This window comes from Nesoenas mayeri, assembly GCF_963082525.1.
Source record: "Nesoenas mayeri genome assembly, chromosome: 1".
Classification (NCBI taxonomy): Eukaryota; Metazoa; Chordata; class Aves; order Columbiformes; family Columbidae; genus Nesoenas; species Nesoenas mayeri.
This window is the reverse complement of record NC_137541.1, coordinates 112606071-112627818: the sequence shown is the minus strand read 5'-3', so window position 1 is coordinate 112627818 and position 21748 is coordinate 112606071. Positions and strand designations below refer to the sequence as shown.

General features: G+C 35.9%; 1 protein-coding gene across 5 annotated transcripts in view; it reads left to right on the top strand.

Moving 5' to 3' along the window:
- DMD (dystrophin) overlaps window positions 1-21748 on the top strand; it is a gene marked incomplete at both ends in the record, with an annotated part of 1256016 nt that overhangs the window by 950797 nt on the left and 283471 nt on the right. For all 5 annotated transcript variants that reach the window (XM_080362523.1, XM_080362521.1, XM_080362520.1 and 2 more), the window contains one exon: window positions 20407-20618. In XM_080362523.1, the coding sequence (XP_080218649.1) occupies window positions 20407-20618 (212 nt within the window). The remainder of the gene's footprint in view (window positions 1-20406; window positions 20619-21748) is intronic.

Below are 21748 nucleotides of genomic sequence, written 5' to 3'. Positions count from 1 at the left end.
CTTGCAGAAATGTGTATATTATGCTCATTAAATTTTAACTTTGAATTATCTTTAGAAACCATTATTGCCTTTTTAAAGTATTTATAAAAATAAACAAGGTAGATGTTTTATACAAAATTAAGCAAATCAAAAGAAAGTTGTTAGAGAATCTCTATGAATAATTGGAAAAAAGTCAATGATCATGGCATTATTTTGCAACAGAATTGTCAAAGTATTACAGAATCACAGAATGTTCGGGATTGGAAGGAACCTCGAAAGATCATCTAGTCCAATCCCCCTGCCGGAGCAGGAACACCTAGATGAGGTTATACAGGAAGGTGTCCAGGCAGGTTTTTGAATGTCTTCAGAGAGGGAGACTCCACAACCTCCCTGGGCAGCCTGTTCCAGTGCTCTGGCACCCTCACTGAGAAGTAGTTTCTTCTCATGTTTAATTGGAACCTCCTATGTTCCAGTTTGCATAGTTTTAGTCTTTAGGAAATGAAAACAGAAATTAAAGAGAAGCTCATACAATTGATTTATTTCCCTTGAACCTTTTTTCCGCACCCTTTATTATCTATATGAAATTGCAGGAACTTGCTCTGTTATGTTTACATAATATTATACTCAAATATCTGTTTATTCTATGTAAATCATAGCTGGTTTACAACTTATACATTCAAGAATACATAAGAATGATAATTATATTAACTCTCAAGGAAAAGTTGTGGGGAAAAGCACTTGTGCTTTTAAAGACCTCAAGGAAATATTCTATTCTACAGAACCATATGCTGTACAATACCATTTGTCTCTGCATAATGCAACACAGTTCCAAAACACTTTGCATTACTGCTGATGACAGTGTTGTTTCCTTAAATTGAATGAGTTCATAAACAACTTTGAATATCATAAAGTAATTAAACTTTGAAAATTCCTTTTATTTTCCAAAAGTTCCTATGTATATAATACATAAAGCTGGTAACAAGTCAATATGGAAATATACTGAGAGATAATAAAAACAAATCTACAGTCTTACAATCAGAAATACCGAAGTAATTACAAAGGCTGTGTTAGATCTTACTAGATCCTGGAAACATAACAAACTTTAAATAGCAAGCCTTCCTACTGCTGTGTTCACACACATGCAAAATATAATGGTGAATAACCTTTCTGCGGTTTTACTTTGCTAGTAATTTGCATCCCAATTTTGTAATGTGGTTTCTGGCTGTGTAAGCAATAGAGGAGGTATGAAAAATGAATATTTATGGAACTCTATGAAGAAATAATCTCTTACAGACCAAAGATTCTCTCTTTCAAGATTACAGGAAGCCAAAGTGAAACATATCTTCCTTCAGCATTTGTGCAAAATTCTCAAAATATCACTTGAGAGGTTAAGTTCTATTACATTAAATACATAAATAATAACAATAAAAACAAGCATTTCATTGAAGACTATTTTGATCAAGAATTACACATTGGGACCAAATGATTCCTTTTGAAATTTTATTTGGCAGTTTTTAAAGCCAAGTCTACAAATTCATGAATAATTTATAGAGGATGTAGAGTTATTTCACTTTCGCAGTTTGTTTTTTGTTTGTTTGCGTGGGTTTTATTTTTGGTTTTGTTTTTTTGGGGGGTGTTTTTTGTTGTTGTTGTTTTGGGTTTCTTTTTGCTTGTTTGATTGGGTTTTTTATTTGTTTGTTTTTCAAAGAAAAACTATATGTTATAATTGGTTGTTAGGAGAGATGTGCTTGAACTAATCTGAAAAGAATCTGAATGTCTGTGTGCCACTCCATAAAACTGCCTTTATTGAATAGTTTGCTGTATTTGACAGTTTTATGGCAAAATCATCAACTTGTTGTCACTTTCATGACAATATGTATGGAAACTCCACAGTGAGTTAAAGCTGTACTTTTGTTCTCGACGTGTTTATAAAATAGCTGTCTTCATTGTACTGCCATCCATGTGGTTTTCTCTCAGAGTTATTGAATACAATAAGGAGTTTACCATTGGAAGAATAAATTTATGCAATCTGAAGGTTGTCATTCAGTAGTAAAACTCTCAGTTACCAAGACTGTTAAAAAAAAAAAAAAAAGGTGTAAGTGAAAACTGTATTTGTATACAGTTTGCCCAGTTAGTCTGTTGATATTTTTAAGCTGAATTATTGAAATATAATCTCTGGATTTCATGTGTTTCAAGAACTCCTCAAGAACCTGAGTAATAGCTTTCCAGTGTCATAAAGGTGCACATTTTGTTAATCATCCTGATGTACTTCTTTACATCTGAAACCTTGTTTTTCCTATGAACTCTATGCCATGGAAAGGAAAGAAGGAAAAAAAAACAGTCATTATTAAAGAAACATCAGTAACAAGACAAAACTATAGCTCTGAAAGGGATAACGTTACTGAGTTCCCCATCTGAAACCAGTTCCTTGGAATGAATTTGTTGCTACAGGATATGTAGGAAAGTTATGGGACATTTTAAGAGGGAGTAAGAAGTTTTTTTGGAACACTGGGAGGAGTTGCCCTTTAAGAACAAGAAATAACATGCCCCAAAAATGTTTGACTGATAGGGAATTACAGTTATATATCACTTCTCAGGCTATATATACTAAAAGCATATGGTTCTGTGGACTAAGGGCAAGGTCTAAACTGTGTACTTCAGGTGTTGTCATGCTCCCAAAAAGGATGTGAGACTACAAGGTGACCTTCCTCCTTTCTTTGCAGTATTGAGTAAAAGTGGCACAGCTTTTTCGATAGCCCCAGAGCTACAAAGTGTGTTAAGTTATATTAGTGTTGGTGGCTTGCTCCTAGCACACTTACCTTCTCAAGCCTGTGAAGAGAGTTAGATAATTACTAAATTTCTCTCTTTTTTTTCTAATTTGTCTTTTTTTGGTAATTTTGGTAATTGAGGTGGAACATACCAGGGTAGTTCTAGATCAGGTACTTCTAAATAGGTAAGAATGTTTTAAGTTTTATGTTCCTAATAATCAGTCTGTGTTGGAGAGTGGGCACCCTGGATTGCTGTGTTGGATAGAGGCACTTAATTTTACTCAAATCATAAGTCTTAGGAAATTTTGTCATCTATCCTCCAAAATAGCTAGGAGAGCAGAATGGTTGACTAAATCTGTCATCAGGAAAACATGACCTCAAAGTGAGTTCTCTGCCAATTGCGAGCTTGTGAACAGCAAAGATAAAGTCCAATAAGGAGTGTAAGGCTGTGCTGCAGAAAGAGATCTTTCAGAAACAGGGATATGTAATTTATTTTTTTTTTAAATGCCTTTACATAGTTTTGACTAGGCCCGTAAATAAAATAAAATAAAATGAAGTAAAATAAAATAAAATAGCACAGCAACAACAATGAAAAAAGCACCCTGAACAGGGAAAGCATGATTTGGTAGAGGGATGCTTCACACTAACAGGTTATGTATTATTGTATGATGTTGCCATGGCTACAGGAAGTTAACTGCTTGAAGGATTCAGGATATACCGTCACCTGACAGAAGGAGAATGTACTTCCCATTTCAGCCTAGGGAAGGATTTGGTATGGCATTGTGGGAGAGCTGGTCTTTTAGTCTGCTTTGTGTCTTTTTTTAACCTCTGTTGATAATCATTTAGGGACCAAGTTAATCAATAGCGGTGGTCAGTCAGAATACAGACAAAAAAAGTCTTCTAATGTATAGTGCCAAGAAAATTTGAGCCTGTTTGATATTCCGCTGTTTACTCTGCTGATCTTAAAATGTTTGGAGACTGAGGTGGCAGAGGTGATTTTAGTGAAAGAGTCAAAGCATATACATCTTCAGCCCTCCCAACCTTCAGCCTACCCAGTCACAAATTAAATGAAAGTCAATGTTGCCCAGAACCATGATCAGACATGGAATAACAGAAAGTCCTGTTTACAGGCTGTCAGCAGGCAGTTAATTTCCCCAATACTACGCTATTATAAGTCCCATTAATAGTGTTGTTAGGGGTATCTTTTCCTTCTTCTATGCTCAAGGGGAGTCATAATTTAATGGACAGGTTTTATGTAACTGCCAGACTTTGTTCCCAAAGTCTTTGTGAAGATCTTTAACACTTATAGAAATCTGCAATTTGAAGGAGCTTTCTTTTTTTTATTTTCATGAGGCTAGTGTCTCGGTAGCTTCAGAAGGAAGCAAATTTACTTGCAGAAGTGTCATAAGCAAAGAAGTGCCATGCAAGATGAGATTGCAGGTCCTACTCCTTTACTCCGTGGTCTCTGAAGTTGTTAGTACCATGTCTTCTGAAGAATATTTAAGAATTCAATAATATGCAAATGTGAATTAAATTGAGAGTACTTCTCAGGATACCAAGTTTTTCTTTCATATCTGAAACTATTAGAGAAGTGTTAATATAATTTTTGAAAGATTTAACTGACTAAAGCTGCCAAAAAATTTGCAGTTCTTCAGGAATTCAAGCACTGAACTATTGCAGTTTTCAACATATTTTACAGTATCTAATGTGAGACTTCATATTTACAGTGTTAGTGCAAAAAATCTGGTTTTAATTACATTGGATTTAAAAATTGGATTGAATCTCATTTTACAAATGTTAATTAATATTTACATAAAATACTTTATAGCCTGAAAATAATAAATGATGAGGAGGTTTGACTTAGATCTTGCCAGTGGTAGAATAATGGTACATTGACTTGTGTAGTGGTGAGATAATGAGAAAGGAATTGTTGTTCTTTTTGGGCAATATCAAAAAGTCTCAGTCAATTTTCTGTGTAAAAGCTGTAGTATTAATATTTTGCCATTAAAAATATTTGTACCACTTATACTCGTGGCCCATCTCCATTGCAAGTAAGTATCCAAAATCACCAAGCTCCAAAGGTGAAAGAGGCGGGAAAAACTGCCTATTATTTATAACTGTATTAGCATTCTACGCTGTAAGAAATATTTTTCAAAGTTAAAACCTCTTTTTATAACTAATTAAAATTCCCTGTCTACTGATGAAATTCCATCACCCTGTTTATATAAGGTCCATTTGGCCAATAAAGTTAAACCTTAAAATCTGTAAGTTTGTAGTCACAGAATCATAGAATCATTTAGGTTGGAAGAGGCCATTAAGATAATTGAGTCCAACCGTAACCTAAATCTAACACTAAACCATGTCCCTAAGAGCCTCATCTATGTGTCTTTTAAACACCTCCAGGGATGGTGACCCAACCACTTCCCTGGGCAGCCTGTTCCAATGCCTGAAAACCCTTTCTGTGAATAAATATTTCCTAATGTCCAATCTGAACCTTCCCTCGCACAACTTGAGGCCATTTCTTCTGGTCCTGTCACTTGTCTATGCCCTCCTGTTTACTTCTTCTTTCTAGGGCTTGTTTTCTGAAAATTGCTGTCATAGATCAGAACAGGGCTCTGTCTGATGATGCAGAAAATGCTCTGTCTGGTAATGCAGGAAAACTGTATCAGAGTTAGTGATGGTTGCACAGGCCTACTCTTAAGCATTGTTTGTGTTTTCACAGCTTTGTACAGTAAGTGTCCCATTACTTTTCTGATTGTAATATGTGAGATCTGGAAAACAAATTAGCCAAATAATAGTCTTTGTTTTTAGATGTTAACTTCTTCTCTTAGACTTGATCTTATCAGCTTCTCAGATATCATTTGACGTATCTGTGAATTCTTATGTTTAATAAGCCCCTAGCTGCTTGCAGCAGCAGAAATGGAGCAGGTCTGTGCCTCTGCCTGTTTGCTTTCTGCTCAGGAACACTGCCCATGCTCTGCACACTGAAAACACCTAAAAGACCAAAAGGATTGCTGCCATCAGCAATGAAGGTGCTGTGCTCTGATAGCTACTCGTGCAGGGTAACTTTTGTCAGTGTGAAGTCACAAATTGCTTTGAAAGTGATGCAAGTGCTTCATCCTTGGAGACGAAGTGGGGGAATCATGTTTTTTTTTAGCTAGAAGAGGACTTGGCACACAAATGCAAATTTAAACACTTGGACTAGGGATTAAGTTGCACCTGTAATTTTAATTGGTGAAAGAAAAAGGAAGATAAAGGTGACAAAAATTTTCGGAATACCAAGAGAAACCTTCATATGACTGATGGAAAGTAGAGAGAGAATGGTTGTGAAGACTGAGGCAGCCTACTGTTAAGGGTGGCTACCACAACAAAGAGAGCAGGTTATTTTTTTTTCCTCCTTCCTTGCAAATATATGATTACATCCAAGGAATATTTGCCATTCTTCATTTTTCTTCCTAGTGGAAGCTCCCTGCCAAACACTAAGCACCAAATTACTCATTATGTCTAGGGTCGGTTGTATGATAGCATATGGATTTTCTTTTCTTTAAGGATCAATGAAAACACAGTAAAAGCAAAGTCCTTGTATCATCAGAGGTGAGGATGACCTTGATTTAATCTCCATATTTCCTACAATCTTTCTTTGTAATTTCAGAAGTATTTTAGTTTTGTATGTTTAGTTCTTTACATAGGTGGGATAATATATCTTATCTCCCAGCCTTTGTCTGCCATATGTGTTGAGAAGAGTAGTTTTTTTGACCTGATTTGTTTGAATATGACAAACCTCAGTCTTTGCTGTTTTGGCCATTGTTTCAAGGTAGTACTGCATTAGAAACAGTAACTTCCACAGAACTTTGTATATTTGAACTGCAGCAGGCATGTAAAAGGTAAAAATATCCATTTTGGGTTTTTTTTTTAACCATGATGATACAAATGGAAGGTCTCTGCTAGCTGTGTCACAACAAATTTGTCAAAATGAAAATAAATTGAAATAACAAAGAAGGAATTGCTCAGAAACTGAGTTCTCAAAATGTGATTAAATGATTCGTGACATTTAATGTCCACGTAACATTTTATCCGTAGTTTGATCAACAACATTTAATGTCCACAGTTATTTTAAAACCTGTCAAAACAGTACATATTCATTTATGCCAGACCATGATTTTCTGTAGTAATTACAGAACAAACAGGAAACAAAGGTCCTGCTCTGCAGAGATTACAAGCTAAATTTAGATGCCACATAATCAGTGATATCAGACAAATGCAGATTTCAGTGTACATTGTGTCCCATCTCTTTTTCTAAAATGAATGCAATACACAAAGAACATATATTGGAACCTGCAGTTGTTCTCAGACAATGTAGTTAAGCACCCTGGAGTACATTTGGCCTAGGGATTTTACTTTGGCTATACTCAGAATAAATTTATCATGGTTTTAGTTTTGCTTGAGTTGGGAATAAACCAATAACAAAAAGTGTTTTGCACAGTCCCAAAGCTCCTTTGCAAGTCCAACCTGAGTAAATACCAGCTTAGCCTGTGGGCAAGAGATCCTAAGACTTTGGTGTGTGGTTTGCACCAGCTGGTGATTTCATTTTGTTATGGTAATCAAATCACCATGGTGACTTATGAAATACGGTAGATGATTCAAATAATTTAGTTTTATTACTGTTTTCAGGACCATAAGCATACGAGTATGGTAGCTCTGAGTCTTTTCAGTCTGTGTTTAGTGGACAGCAATGCTCACAGGATTGTGTCAGCCTTTACCATGCTAAAAAAGGGAGGGAAGGAGAAATAGCATAAAAATTCTGGAGATTATTTTCTCATATTTCACCTTCCTTGTTAGCAGGCCTATTGCTAGGTAGGTGAGACAGTGACCCATCTGAGTGATCTGGACAATCCCGAACTGAGTAACAGCAAAGGAGAGTAGGTGTTGCACAGTCAGATATATATGTTGAGAAAGTGGTGGCATCTGGGCTTGGTGGAACTTAGAACCTGAAAACCAGAATATTTAGAAAAGGTTTTATTTCATGATATTTTAGTTGGATGGGAACCTGTGTACAGTAAACACCTGTGCCATGCAAGTTTTTCCTGGAAGTGTCAGGCTATGTTTAAGTCTGCTTTATCTTCTTAAGTATAGAATTAATTGTAGTGTCACAGTTGAAGAGACACAATAATTTTGCAGGATATTCATTACATTTTTATTATTGTCTCTGAATTTTTGCTCTTTTGACACTTGGCTTTATTCCCTGCAGTGTCATAGCAAGATGGCAACAGTAATGATTTAATCTGTTCTTTGGATAACTTTTCTTTGTTTCATTTTTTCCTGCAAGCAGTTTGTTGAGCTCTGTAGTAAAATGGGTAGAATAGAATAGAATAGAATAGAATAGAATAGAATAGAATAGAATAGAATAGAATAGAATAGAATCATTTCAGTGAAAGGGACCTAGAAGGATCATCTAGTCCAACTGCCCAACCATTTCAGGTCTGACCAAAAATTAAAACATATTATTAATGGCATTATCCAAGTTCCTTTTAATCACTGACAGGCTTGTGACATTGATCACCTCTCTAGGAAGCCTGTTCCAGTCTTGACCACCCTCACTGTAAAGAAGTGCTGCCTAATGTCCAGTCTAAACTTATGTAGTGTATTAGGCTCAAACTTTGCCAAGTTTCAGCCACATCAGAACCCTGCTTTGAAGCTGGTCTGTCTAAAGTTGGTGTAGTCCATTTAGTGTCTCATGAGCGTTATGCTCTGTGTTGGACTACCAAAGAGATAGAGAACAAAGAAGTACAGATGTCTGATTAAAACAAAACAAAACACCTCAGAAGAAACCCAGCCCCTTATCAAACCAAAAACACAGTCAAAGGCAAGTTATGAAGTCTTTCCTTTTCTCAAGATTGCTGTAACTGACACCTGTTAAACTAAAATACTGGACTAAAATGACAGATGTAGTATGTGTTGTATTGGTGTGGGTTGGTGTGGGTTTGTTTTTTTGGGTTTGGTTCATTTGTTTTTAATTTAGGTGTCTATTTACTTATTAAGAAACACATGCGTATGTCATGCCAGCCTCCATAACTTGAGACTCAGCTCATATGACCTTGAGAACTAGTCCTGTGAAGTAAAAATAGGAAAAAAAAAATTGTTTTTTTTTTCTTACATGCTCCTATGCTTGCAGAGCTATGCTTCTTTAATAGTTCAATTACCAGTATTTTTATGATCAGCCCTTCATTTTCTGTTTAGTGCTGAGTTAAAAACAAAAAAATGTGGAGCAGTATAGCTACACAGACAATGCTCAAAATGTTGTACATTGTACATTTCTTCAGCACTGTATGCTATTCCCTTAGTTGACTCTGTTGGATGTTTACTTTGAAGTGTATAAGGTAATTTTAAGTGTGAAATTTAACTGTTCTTTGCTTTTTATTTTAACAAAGTTCCAATACTACTTGGCCACATAAGTGTAAAGTAAAAGAAGGGAAAAAAAATTGCAACAACCTATTCATGAAAGAATCTCTGGGTCATTTTTCATGTGATTTTTAAGTCCTGGATTATTGTGTTTCAGGCCATTAAGGATTTCAGGTATTTGGAAGCTAAGATTGTCTTTGCATAAAAAAGTGTGGATTAACCAGTATTAGACTAGATCTTCTGGCCTATGTAGAAAATAGGTGCAAATGTGAGAAGGAAGACAGAATGGGTATAAAACCTGTGGAAATGTTAAGCTGAAGTGGAAACAAAAGACCCTGAGGAATTAACTCACCTTTCGAAATACTTAGTTCAATATTAATGTAATTTTTGTAAAAGACTGTAATTGTAAATCTAAAAAAAAAAAAAGTTTGTTTTTGTCTTGGCCAGAAAATAGGGTCTTTATTTCACAGTCTTCTGATATTTCTTCTATCAGGAAGAATACTGTATGAGAAGTATTTTACCCAAGCCACCAGTACAATATATAATCTGTTGTGTAAGTGTTACTTTCTTTTCAGTCTATAAGCTTCTGTCTGTGCTGGAATTTCTAGTCAGCTGTCCCTGAAAAAATATCATGGAGGAAGAGGTGTCTCTGATATTTCACTACATCAATGAGTACTAAATCCAGCTCTGGAGTCCCTGGTAAAACAAAGGCATAGACCTGTTAAAGCATGTCCAAAGGAGGGACATGAGCACAAGAGCACCTTTTCTGTGAAGACAGGCTAAGAGAGTTGAGGTTTTTCAGCCTGGAGAAGGCTCCAGGAAGACCTCATTGTGGGCTTTCAGTATAGAAAGAGGGCTTATAAGAAAGACAGAGAGAGACTTTTTACCAGGGCTTGTAGTGACAGAACAAGAGGTAATGGCTTTGAACTGAAACAGAGTAGATTTGAATTAGCTATAAGGAAGAATTTCTTCCCCATGAGGTTGCTGAGGCACTGGCACAGGCTGCCGAGAGAAGCTGTGGATGCCCCATCCCTGGGAGTGTCCAAGGCCAGGTTGGATGGGGCTTTGAGCAAACTGGTCTAGTGGAAGGTGTCCCTGCCCATTGCTGGGTGGAGGTTGGAACAAGGTGATCTTCAAGGTCCCTTCCAACACAAACCGTTCTATGAATCTGTGATTATGAAATTAGTAATTTGTAAATAAAATTTATGCAGTTTTCTATTTCTGTTGTGAAATAAAAAAAAAATTATTAAATTAACTCAGTTCAGAAACAAGATGCCTGAAAGTTGTGCTTAAAGCTGAATATAGAAATATTTTTTAAAGCAAAAAATTACTTTGAAATCAGTTTTTCCTCATTTGGAAGTTTGCTTTCAAAGGTGAAAATAAAAGTCAAAACTATGGTGTTTTTATTCGGCCCACTGCTTTTTTTTCTGATGCATGTGTGGCTTTTTTTGGTTCATTCGCCAAACTGTGCTCAGTATTGTTGGCAGCATCCTGCTTTCTGTATCTGTGGCACAGGTGAGTGAATGGAGCTCTAGAGTCATCTCCCAGCTGACCTCTGGTGAGAGGCATATGCTGTAGAGGTACTGCAGTGGAATCACTGTACCAACCTGACATCATCAGAAGAGGCACAGCAAAAGATTCATGATGGTCTGTGGTCATAATTCTCAATCAGGAATACCGTAGAGTGCAAATGTCGCCCAGCAGATGGGCCCACAGTTAACTAATGGGAGCTACTGTGTTGCTTACTGACCGTTGCACAGAGTATTTACCAATTTACCCTTGCTGCAGTGGCTTAATTAGTAAGTGTTATATTACAGTGGTAAGTATTTGGACCTTGAGAGTTACACAAAACAAAAGCTTAGCTCTTAGCTGATGTTATTCTGATAGCTCATATAATATTTAATGTCAAATAACAGAAGGAAGAGATTTGTTGTTTATTCATTGTGAAATGAATCAAAGCCAGTTGCAGTATCTGAATTTTGGATGTGTGGCTTTTGTGAGGAACAGAGGTTCTCGTGAGGAAATGATTTTGCTTCTTGAAGAAGAAAATAGAAATATAAACAGTATGCAAAACTGTGCTTCAGTAGCTCGGAGCCTGATATTCACACATTTGCAGAATTCCTGAGTCCATTTCAATTTTCTAGGTATTTTGATACTCTAAAATTTCCCATGGTCTTGCCCCTGCAGTTAGAGCTGTATCTATTAAATCAAGACCAAAGTAAATTAGTGTACAAATTAACAAAGGAAGATATATTTGAAAAGCAAGCCTCAACCTAAACTCAGTAGGAATTAGTAGGCTGATGACATTAAAAATATACGGTGTAAATATGATTGCATGATGGCAACACAAAGTTATATGGTACTAAGAATTCTTAAGTTCATTGCCTATATGCTTCATTAAGTAGGTAATGAATTTCATGCATTTAAAGACTTAAACTGCCAGACCTTCCATTAGGTTTTTGCATCAGTAAGTAAGGAAGTCTATGAAAATATTAGTATATGAAAGCTGATGTACTTTAATAATGCAAATAGCATTTTTGTCTATGTTCAGATAAAGTAGAGTATCACTTCACTAATTTAATGTCCCATTTTTAAAATATAGGCACAGGCAAGTCATATTTATTCTAAAAAAAAATAAATTCTTAAATATTTTGTAGATAGGTTGATTTTTACAAATGCTGTCATCCAAGAACAGAAATTAGATTCATAGTTGTAAATTATTTCCGATAGCTATGTAACCAAAATCCCAGCAAAAATATTAATGGATATTTGGGCAAAGATAAATACTAAAATACCTAGTCACTTATAATTAACCCTTACATTCCTAAGAAAAGACAGAAATCAATTATTTTTTCTTAAGTTCCTTGAAAACTTTTCTATAAATTTAAAACTGAAGCGACTTGATTACTTGCATATTCACTCATCTAGTTAATGACATTAGTCTTAATCCTGTGGCTTTAGTTTGGGTACCTTCCATCAGTCTAAATATAATTTCTAAATCTAATGTAAATCTTCATAATTGTATGATGAATATTTATGAAAGTAGCTAAATTCAGTAATGCAGTAGCTATTTTCTACATACAACAAAGGAAATTTAATAAAACAAAGGTTTTGAAAGATGATTAAATCATTCCAGTAAAAGAACCCTCTATTTTTTCAGTTAGTGGGATGTTACTACAAAGTTATGTCTTAATATCAACTAAATATGGGAGTCTCTGCAGAAAAAAAAATAATTTATGTAACTTCTGGTGGTTTATCCGTATGCACCATGGTCTTGGGGTGACAGAAGAATCACTGCTGCCTCTGCATCCCGCCTGAGCAGTGGGACCAAACTAGTCAGTGGGACTGACTGTGGCCATCCATTTCTCTGTAAATGTCCTGCTTTACTTCTCAGGGCTCTGATGGCAATGGAGAATTATCAGAAGTTCATTCTCTCGCCTGTCTATCCAGCTCCATAGTCAACACCTCTGTGTCTATGCATATACACACATTTATTTGTTTCTGTGGGTTTCTGGCAAAACTAAACTTAGGTTTGTTACTGATTTCATACTAAATCCTCAAGAATCTTCTCTTTAGGGCAAGTGTTTATTTCTCACATCAAAATTTTACAGAATGTATAGCATTTTAAAATGCAAGGCAAATGCTCTTCCACATCATGCATACCATGATCTCTTCCCATTTTCATTTAGTGAAAAAATGATCACAAAAAATTCATTTGAGAGGTGATAAATACATAAATACTTTTATAAAAACTTGACAAGTTAGTGAGTGCTTTCTGAAGGACCTTTTTTCCAAATAATAAGATCTTGCATGACCTTCTCAGTTCTCAGTCATGGAAATTGCTTCTTGCTTCTTGTAAGAAACTGATTTTTTTAGATGCACTACCAGCTCAGTCTGGTCTCTAAATCCCATTCTGTATAGCAAGGTATAAAGCATGCTTCAGTGTTTAAGAATTATTCACTTGGTGCTTAGCAGAAACCACCTGACAGCTTTCAGTTCATTCTATTGTATCTGACACTTCCAAATGAACAGAGTGACCTTCATTAGTTTGATCATTTGGAAGTGATTTTTACATAAAAGAAAATAAGCTTGCCCTAGTGAAACAAAATAAAATGAAGTAATAGGATTTCAATAGCTGGAAATAATTAGCACCCTCCCCCCCGCAAAAAAAAAAGAAGTCTAAAACTACAAAATGAGACTGAGCACGTGTGTTTAAAAAAAAAACAACAAAGAACAAACAAAACCAAATAACCCCCAAAAAACCCAAACAAATAAAACCAAACCAACCAACCAAAGAAACTAAAAGCCACCACCACCACCAAAATCACATAAAACCCAAACCAAACCCAAAACAATACACAACAGTTAAATCTGATCTAATCTCTCTTATTGCCTGTTTTTCTTAGCTCCTGAGAAGCCAAGAAAGGTAATATTTTTCCTTGTAGGGCTTTCATGCCTTGGTAGGACTTCTAGGCACAATTTCATTGCTCTTCATCAGCACAGAAAGGGAATTGAAGGCTCTGAGCACTGCTTCTTCCTGGTTTCCCTTGTAATACCTTTTATCTGTTCTTAGAAAATAGAATATTACACAAAAGTATAGAGGATTACAGTTCCAGCCTTCATCCCAGGTATTATTCATTCACTTGCTTATGAGCAGCTTAATTTGTATACATCCTTTCTGTTTTACCTGCTTTTTGATAAGCCATAGGCTTCTTTTAAATCTGTCATTACACATTGTGATACACATATGATAAGGAATAATCTTTCTATAAATAGATTAACGGTGCATAAATGCCATATCTGACATCTTACTGGCATAAATGATGGACTTCACATTTAGCTAGATATTCTAAATTGCCACCCCCCATTAATTTTTGCTTTATTGGCTGAATCCTCTCATCACATTACTGACCATCTGAAGAATGCATAAAACATCTTAGATCGCATGTTACTAGGTTTTTTCCATATTTAGTTAAAGTGTAACCATAACTTTCTAAGGTCATTATTTAATAAGTTTGACTTTTATAAGCCTCTGAAAAAGCTCAGGAGAAATATTACTTTACAAGAAAAGATAAAGATGGAGACATGAAGCATAAATTGCTGTCGAGTATCTGAGCAGGCTGAGTCCCACTGTTCTCTACTGTGTACTCTGTCCTATCCAGCTCCACTCCACACTGACAGCCTACAGGCAGCAACTTAGTTGATGCTCCTATTCCTGTAACTCCTTAAGTATTTCAGCATTTAAAAAAGAAATCTTTTAAACTTATCCTCATTTGACTCTGCGTCTACTATCCAAATGTTCTCCCTAGGCTGATCTCTCTCTGATTCACCATTGTTCAGAAGAACAGAGTTGGCATCCTTTTGTCAGGGGATGTTGTATGTTAGGCTTTAATAAAGTGGTTCTTCCTTGAAGAATAAGACATGGGTCAGACGTCTCCTGTTCTGGAAGGCAGCAGGAGTGAAGGTGAAGCACTTTGAGCAAGAAATAATTGACAAATAGAGAACTTTAACTGAATCCTTTTTCTAGGGGGAAAAAAAAAAAAAAAAAAAAAAAGAAAGAAATAAAAAAAGAAAAATAAAAGTTAGATTATGTGCTTAGAACAATACAATAATGAAAAGCAAGGTAACCACAAGATAAGAATGTTACATGATGTTTTAACTGTGATTCTACTCATGTGGTTTACAGGAAACTGAGCAAAAACTGAAAAGCATCAGAAAGCTTTGCATTAGTTTCTCTGTCATGCCTCTCAGAAAACCTGCTCAGTCTTTAGTAAGACACACAATTTTTAGTGTGGGAAAACTAATTTTCTATACAGCTGCAAAAGTTTAACTCAACTAAATTTTATATGGATAAATGTATAGTTAAAAACATATGGCATAAGATGAAATATATAAAAATTAACTATCCCTGATATTCAAATACAAATATATTAGGGGGCTGCAACTCCAACAGAAATGAAGCCAACCTGACAGACTATTCAAAGATGAAATTTAAAATGTCTACTTATTTTTGGAAACAACTTTGTAAAGGACATAAACTCTAGGGAGATGTAGGAGTAATCTCTAGGGAGATGTATTAATAGAAGCGGTTTTCAGGACAGCATAAGATTGAAAAAAAACCTTTGTATTGACAACTTTGAAGCTGTGGTAGAATGCTTCTAGGAGCAACAAATGCCAATGTTGAGCTTGGGCTGTTTTTAACCTATTCCTCCTAGAAATTTACAGGTTTTATGTTTTCAGCGGTTTCTAACATTACAATCTCCAGGTACTCAGTGTAGCTCTGCACACCAGCGTGTCTTGCTGTCTTCCACCTGTGCTGCTGGCTGGTACCTGCAATGTGATATAAATTGTTGCGCTTGCGGTCCTGTGACTGTTCAAACTGCATTCAGACTAGGGCTGCATCCAGTTCTGCAGCAAGATTTTGTGAATACAGTGCAATGACCTCACCCACCAATTTCTTAACCCAATATACTTGATATTGACAACTGAAATCATTATATTTGGCAGAGGATGAGAACTGTTTTTTTCCTTATGCTTTCATTCAGTTTACCAGTGACAGCCATTCTGTACAGCTGTAGTGTTTAAAGGCTACTCAGTGCCCCAACAATGAAGATCTCAGATACTCTCTTTTCTTTTCAATGTGTTGGGTGTTTCATATTGCTGCAAAGGACAGTGCGGGGAACCCTTAAGACTCTAGAGATTATGACAGAAATATGAAAGTATACGTAAGTCATTTTTCACAATTGGCTAGATTTCAAACTCCGCGAGTCTTTTCATCATGATCATTGTTGCAAGGTATGAGTAAATTGAAACACTCAAAGATGCATATAAAAGTGTTTTCATTTTTCAGCTAAGGAAGATTACTGCAACAGTAGCTTCTTTTGGTAACATGAATGATAACTGCTGTTCTACAGTTAGATTCTGCAGCAGGACAGGTTGCATTAATCCTTCTAGTCTTCAAATGTAGGAACCTACAGTGAAAAAATGACATTCATAGGAAAAAGTCACTATTGACGTTAATGCTTTTGAATAGCATTCTCCTACAGAGCAAAGAAAGTGCAGTTTAGGTAACTTGTTGGACAAGGAAAGTGCAGGTTTTCTACCTCACAAATTCTGTTGCTATTTTTTGACTTGTTCACTTTTTTTGTGGAGTTCATTGGATTCAATGGAATTATCAGACTGGCATGAAATGATTGCTTTTTTCAATTTGTATAGGCTAGATCTAGCTTATAGTAACATGAACATTATTTCTACTGTGACTAACAGCTTCTTCTCAGACTCCTTTTCTGTTATTTCCACTGCTGTTATATTATAAACAGAAAAGAATAAACTTTCTGCAAAGAGAGTTACATTTGTATTATCAAAGATATGAACTCTTAACAGAGAAAAATAGAATTTTGCTTGTTGTTTCTCTATTATGCCTCGAGTATGAAAAAAACAATATAAACATTTTTGTGTATAAACAAAACTGAAACCAGCAGTCCCCTTCACTGAGGTTGTTCTTTCCTCAATGTACTAAGCCAATGATAACGAGGTTGAAAAATAGTTACCTTGTGTTTGAGTGTTATAAATGCCGTTTTCTGCTCTGTTATTGCTTCTAATAACTTAATAAATCTGTCCTCAGTTCAGCAGAATTTCTTTTGTCCATATTACTGATATAATGACTACTGAACAAGTAGTGAATGGTAGTGATGGAAAAAAGAAATTGAATAGCAACCTTGAAATGAAATACCGGTAGAATTTCACCATGTCCATGAATTATTCATTTGAGAGAGTTCAGTGTTGAACTGGGAGTAGGTGGAGCCATGCTGGGACACTTTCCAGTAAGCAAGAGCAAGACTTGTGAAGTACAATCAGGACTTCTGTCTGGAGCACTGTGATTAGGTTTGGGTTTCACTTTAGGAAATAACCTGTTGTCTATATTTTATCTTTCTGATATTCAGTTTAGATTTAATTGTCAAATATTTTTGTGGGCTTATATTCAACTAAAACAAGGTAATGACCACATGGATTGATAAAATGATTTTAAATTATTTCTTTTCCTTAAGTCTTCAAAGAAAATACTGCCTTTTTTTTTTTTTTTTTTTTTCCAGATTGCCCCTTTGCAGATAGATTAGTAAATAAATTCTGTAGTGAAGAATTAAGGATTCTCTTGAGATAATTTCAAATATTCATTCTTATGATATTATGCTGCTGCCAAATTTAGAGGGGGGGGAAAGGAAAATAAAAATAAAAGGATACAAATGGGGAGTGTCACACTAAAAAACAAATTAGCCTTTGAAATGGAGAAAGCACAGGAGTTAGCTGTAAGGAACAACGTAAACTGAGGTGCTTTAGAAACTACTGAACTATGGGGGAAAAAGGCTTTTATCATCATTTTTAATTATTTAAAATTCTTGCACTTTGGTGATAATAATACTGCACATGAGCCACACTTGTTCTATCTATCAAGGTATTTTCAATGTGCAGTTATCACAGTATGTAGGTGATACACAAAAGGTAAAGATCAGGGTCTGATCTCCGTAATATCCTATTATAATCCAGGGTGCAGTAAGAACAATTGCATTACATTTTCCTGGCAAAGTGTACTTTTTAAAACCTATTATGTTCTTACTTAGGTTTCAGGATATTTTGCCATCATCACCATAGCCTTTTGTCTGTTTTTTTTGGTTTAGATTATCAAGTAACTTCCTGAACTCTTCAATTCCAAACTGTAATAAAGCAAAACTATTAAAGATGTTAATTTTTAAGTGTCCACCTTAGAAGATTTTCTTTTCCCTTTTTGAGAGAGACAATGCAAGTATTTTAATGAGGAAATGTGTTTCATAGATTTGGAGCCTGTGTATTCTTGTGTAAATGGGCCCCTGAGACATCCTTTATACAGCTTTCATTATGCAACCTCATTCCCCTCTTGGGTGGGAGAATTGGTCATCATGGAATTCCAGGACTGTGATATTTGATGAAAAAATCAGTCTTGCTGAGAAGCACAGTCCCTAGAGAAGGACTGCTAATATGTCTTTCTTAGATACAAACCACAAAACGTTATGGAACAGATCCATCTATAAATATTTTGCTTTTTGTTGGTAAGAAATATTAGCATTTGCTACTAAAAACAGCTATGAGGAAGAATTATTATAGTTGTGGACCCAAGTTTTCTTTTGAAGCAGTTCTGCTACTGTTTTCATACATCTCTTAATGCCCCAGCCCACGTCACCCAAAAAACCCCAACCAAGCCACACCAACTAAGAAACTTATAATAAAACAAATATAAGTGGGACTTTTTTGGTAGTTTTTTCATGGACAACTGATACAAGCAAGGTATTATACTTTTTTCAGCTATCTACCAAAATCTTCAGTTTGCCAGGAATCAAAAGATAACACACTGAATGTCTCTGAGTCTAAGGCAGGGGTGTCAAACTCATTTTCACCGGGGGCCACATCAGCCTCGTGATTGCCTTCAAAGGGTCAGATGTAATTTTAGAACTGTATCAGTGTAACTGCTCCTACATTTATACAGTCCTAAAATTACAATTGGCCCTTTGAAGGCAACCGCCAGGCTGATGTGCCCCCCACTGAAAAGGAGTTTGACACCTCTGGTCCGAGGGGGAAGGAGCTTGAGTAGTTATTTGCAAGAAATAGGTGGCAGCTATTATGCATATGCCAGCAACACCGTGGAATGTGTTTGGGCAGTCTTTGTCCCCAAGACCTCCAGCACAGTCCCTGAGCCACAGACTGTAGCCGTAGCAGAGATTTTACTGAAGCAGTTCAAGAACGCATCTGTTATTCACCCTTCCCATACACCACAATCGCTTTGTTGTTTCAAATACACCCTAAAGCTTACACCACAATTCCTCAGCTATATAGGGCATAGATGAGTATTTTTGCGACCTTTGTATACAACTTTCTAAACTGAGGGGTTAGATTTGCTTCAGATTAAATTAAAGTCTTTGGGCCTTAGGCTATCCTTGCTTTGCTCTGACTGTGCTTTGTATTCTCCAGTTCTGTTTCTTCAACATGCTGCTCTGTGTGCTTAACTCACAGGTTTTCTCCCTAGGCTTGAGCAGGGGATGTTGAAAGATTTTCTTCTCTTTCTCTAAACCTCAGCTCAGACTGTGGATAGATTTTTATCCCTCCTTCTTGAAGTAGGAAGAGCATGATAGGTAGAAATCTTCTTTCCTTGCTGGAGCATTTCTCATTCCTTTAGTCTTCAGCTTGCACCATTTTGGACTCAGCCTTGCAGTGTGAGATGCAATGTTGGAACTACCGCTCAATAATAATTTCAGTTGCTTTCTGAGTACTCTGGGAATCTCTCTCTCCCATCTTAGAAGGCCTGTGAATTTTCAATGTAGTGAGACAGTTTTCAAGAAAATATTGAGAATGTAGTCTGTGCTGAGTAACCTCAGGGAATTAAAAAATACATATCTTTTTTAAAATGCCTATTTCTTCATGCAGTGAACAGATTTTATTGTTTGTGGAGTTTGGTTTGTTGTTGTTGCTTTGTTATTTGTTTGTTTGTGGGGTTTTGTTTGTTTGTTTTATATTTGTGTGTGTGTGGTTTCTGTTTAGTTGGTTTGGGTTGGTTTTTTTTCTTTTTTTTAATTTGTTTGTTTGGGCTTTTTTGGTCAAACTTCAGCTATTTAGATGACTAGGTCTCCTGATCTTTTTATGCTACTTTGGATGAGTCTGATGATGGCTGCTAGCCAGCATTTAGTGATTTTAGTCTTAAGGTCTCACGAACCACAGTTCTTTCAAATAGTGGATAAAGATAATAGTCATTTTATATTAACATGAACATGTGAGAAAGTTTCTTAGCTTTTGCACTCTGCTGGCATTTGCCTTAATGAAATAAGAATAGGCATTCATTATATCTTGCATCTTTAACTAATACTGCTGCAGTCCCTAAAGGACTTGTTCTTCAGAAAATAATAGAACTTGTGTTGGTTTGGTACAAATGCAAGATTATTGCTGTTATTTTTTCTTAAATGTGATACTGTCTTGTAATGTTTTTTGGGGCATGAACATGTCATTTCTGGCTGCATATGCATTGAAACATGTGCTGTGTACCATAGTGTCATACTGTGTGACCCAAAACAGTATATCTGTTCTCTGTTGAAATAAACTTAGTTGCAATTGCAGCTTAAAAGAACTCTCCAATATGGTCAGTTCTAGAAAGATTTAAATATTATTTTTTACTCCCTTAAAAAAGAAATAAAAAGCTTTTAATTGACTCAGCTCTTGTTTTTCCTTTGTGTTTCACCAGTTGAAAAGATACAGAGCCAGTGGGATGAAGTTCATGGACATCTCCAAAGCCGGACACAGCAGCTTCATGAGATGTTAAAGGATTCAACACAGTGGCTAGAAGCTAAACAAGAAGCTGAGCAGGTTCTTGAACAAGCAAAAGCTAAGCTTGAGTCATGGAAAGAAATTTCCTACACCGTGGAAGCTCTGAAAAAGCAGAACACCGAGCTTAAGGTCATTACTGAAAATTAAAATATTTCTGCTCGAGTTGATTAGTTTGTTAAAAAAAAATGTCCTCTAACTATTGGAGAGTGCACATTGAGAACGACCTCTTTATCCCTTATTTCCCACAAAAAATAGAAAGAAATTAACTCACAAAGTCTAGACTGTGTGTCACAATCCTTGAATGAAATTGGTTTTAACTTATTAGTCATAACAAAGAGCTGGCTGATCTTGTGGGAAGAACACCCACCTTTTCAGCACAAGTATTTCTCATCTCTTCTGTACAGCAGCCTCAGCTGCACTGGTACTGCAGACTGGGAAATCCTGTAGTATTGGTATGTCTGTCTGCACTGATAGTGAAGCTGTGTAGGTTGTCTAGAACTAGTTAAGAAAAGGGGAAAAAATAACAGACTATATGGAGGTATTTTGAAAATCAAGCACTGGAGATTTGCCACAACGTAATCTCACGGGTTTCAACCTTGGCAGGGTTATTAGCTGCATAAAAACTGAAATGGCTGCTCTTGTGATTTTAGCACACATGTTGTCACATTCTCAGTGCTAAATTGTGCACCTCAGTTAACTTATGGAGCTGAACTATACCTCAAGTAGCAATGCAAATAGGCCCGAACTGTTGCATCAGTTTTTCAGTTTCTTGTTACGGAAATAGTCATACTTTGGTGACACTTTTCATGAATAAAATTTGAGAACAGCTGTTTCAGATTAATAATATCTCATTTTCTGGTTGGGGAAAAACAAGATTGAAACCAACCAATTGATCAGCCCCTTAAAGTGAGTCCTGCCTCCATATTAACGGAACATTACATTTTAGTTATTTGGGAGAACAGTTACACAAATATTTTCTGATATGTTCCTCTCTCTTGCCCACTAATTTTTTATTTTTTTAACTCCTACCTCTCAGCTGTTGGTTAAAGTTTGCAGATTCAGAACAGTCTTATTTGCACAGCTGAATGGTAATGAACTGCTGGGAGGCATAGTGGGGTAAAGTCATCATCAACTGGTTTTGCCACCACAGAAAGTATGTGTATAACCACATGATTTGTCTTCAGCTATCTTCATCTTCAGTTAGTCATTGCCTTTCTAATGTTTATAAGTAGATACAAAATCTGTTGGAGTTTTTGCTT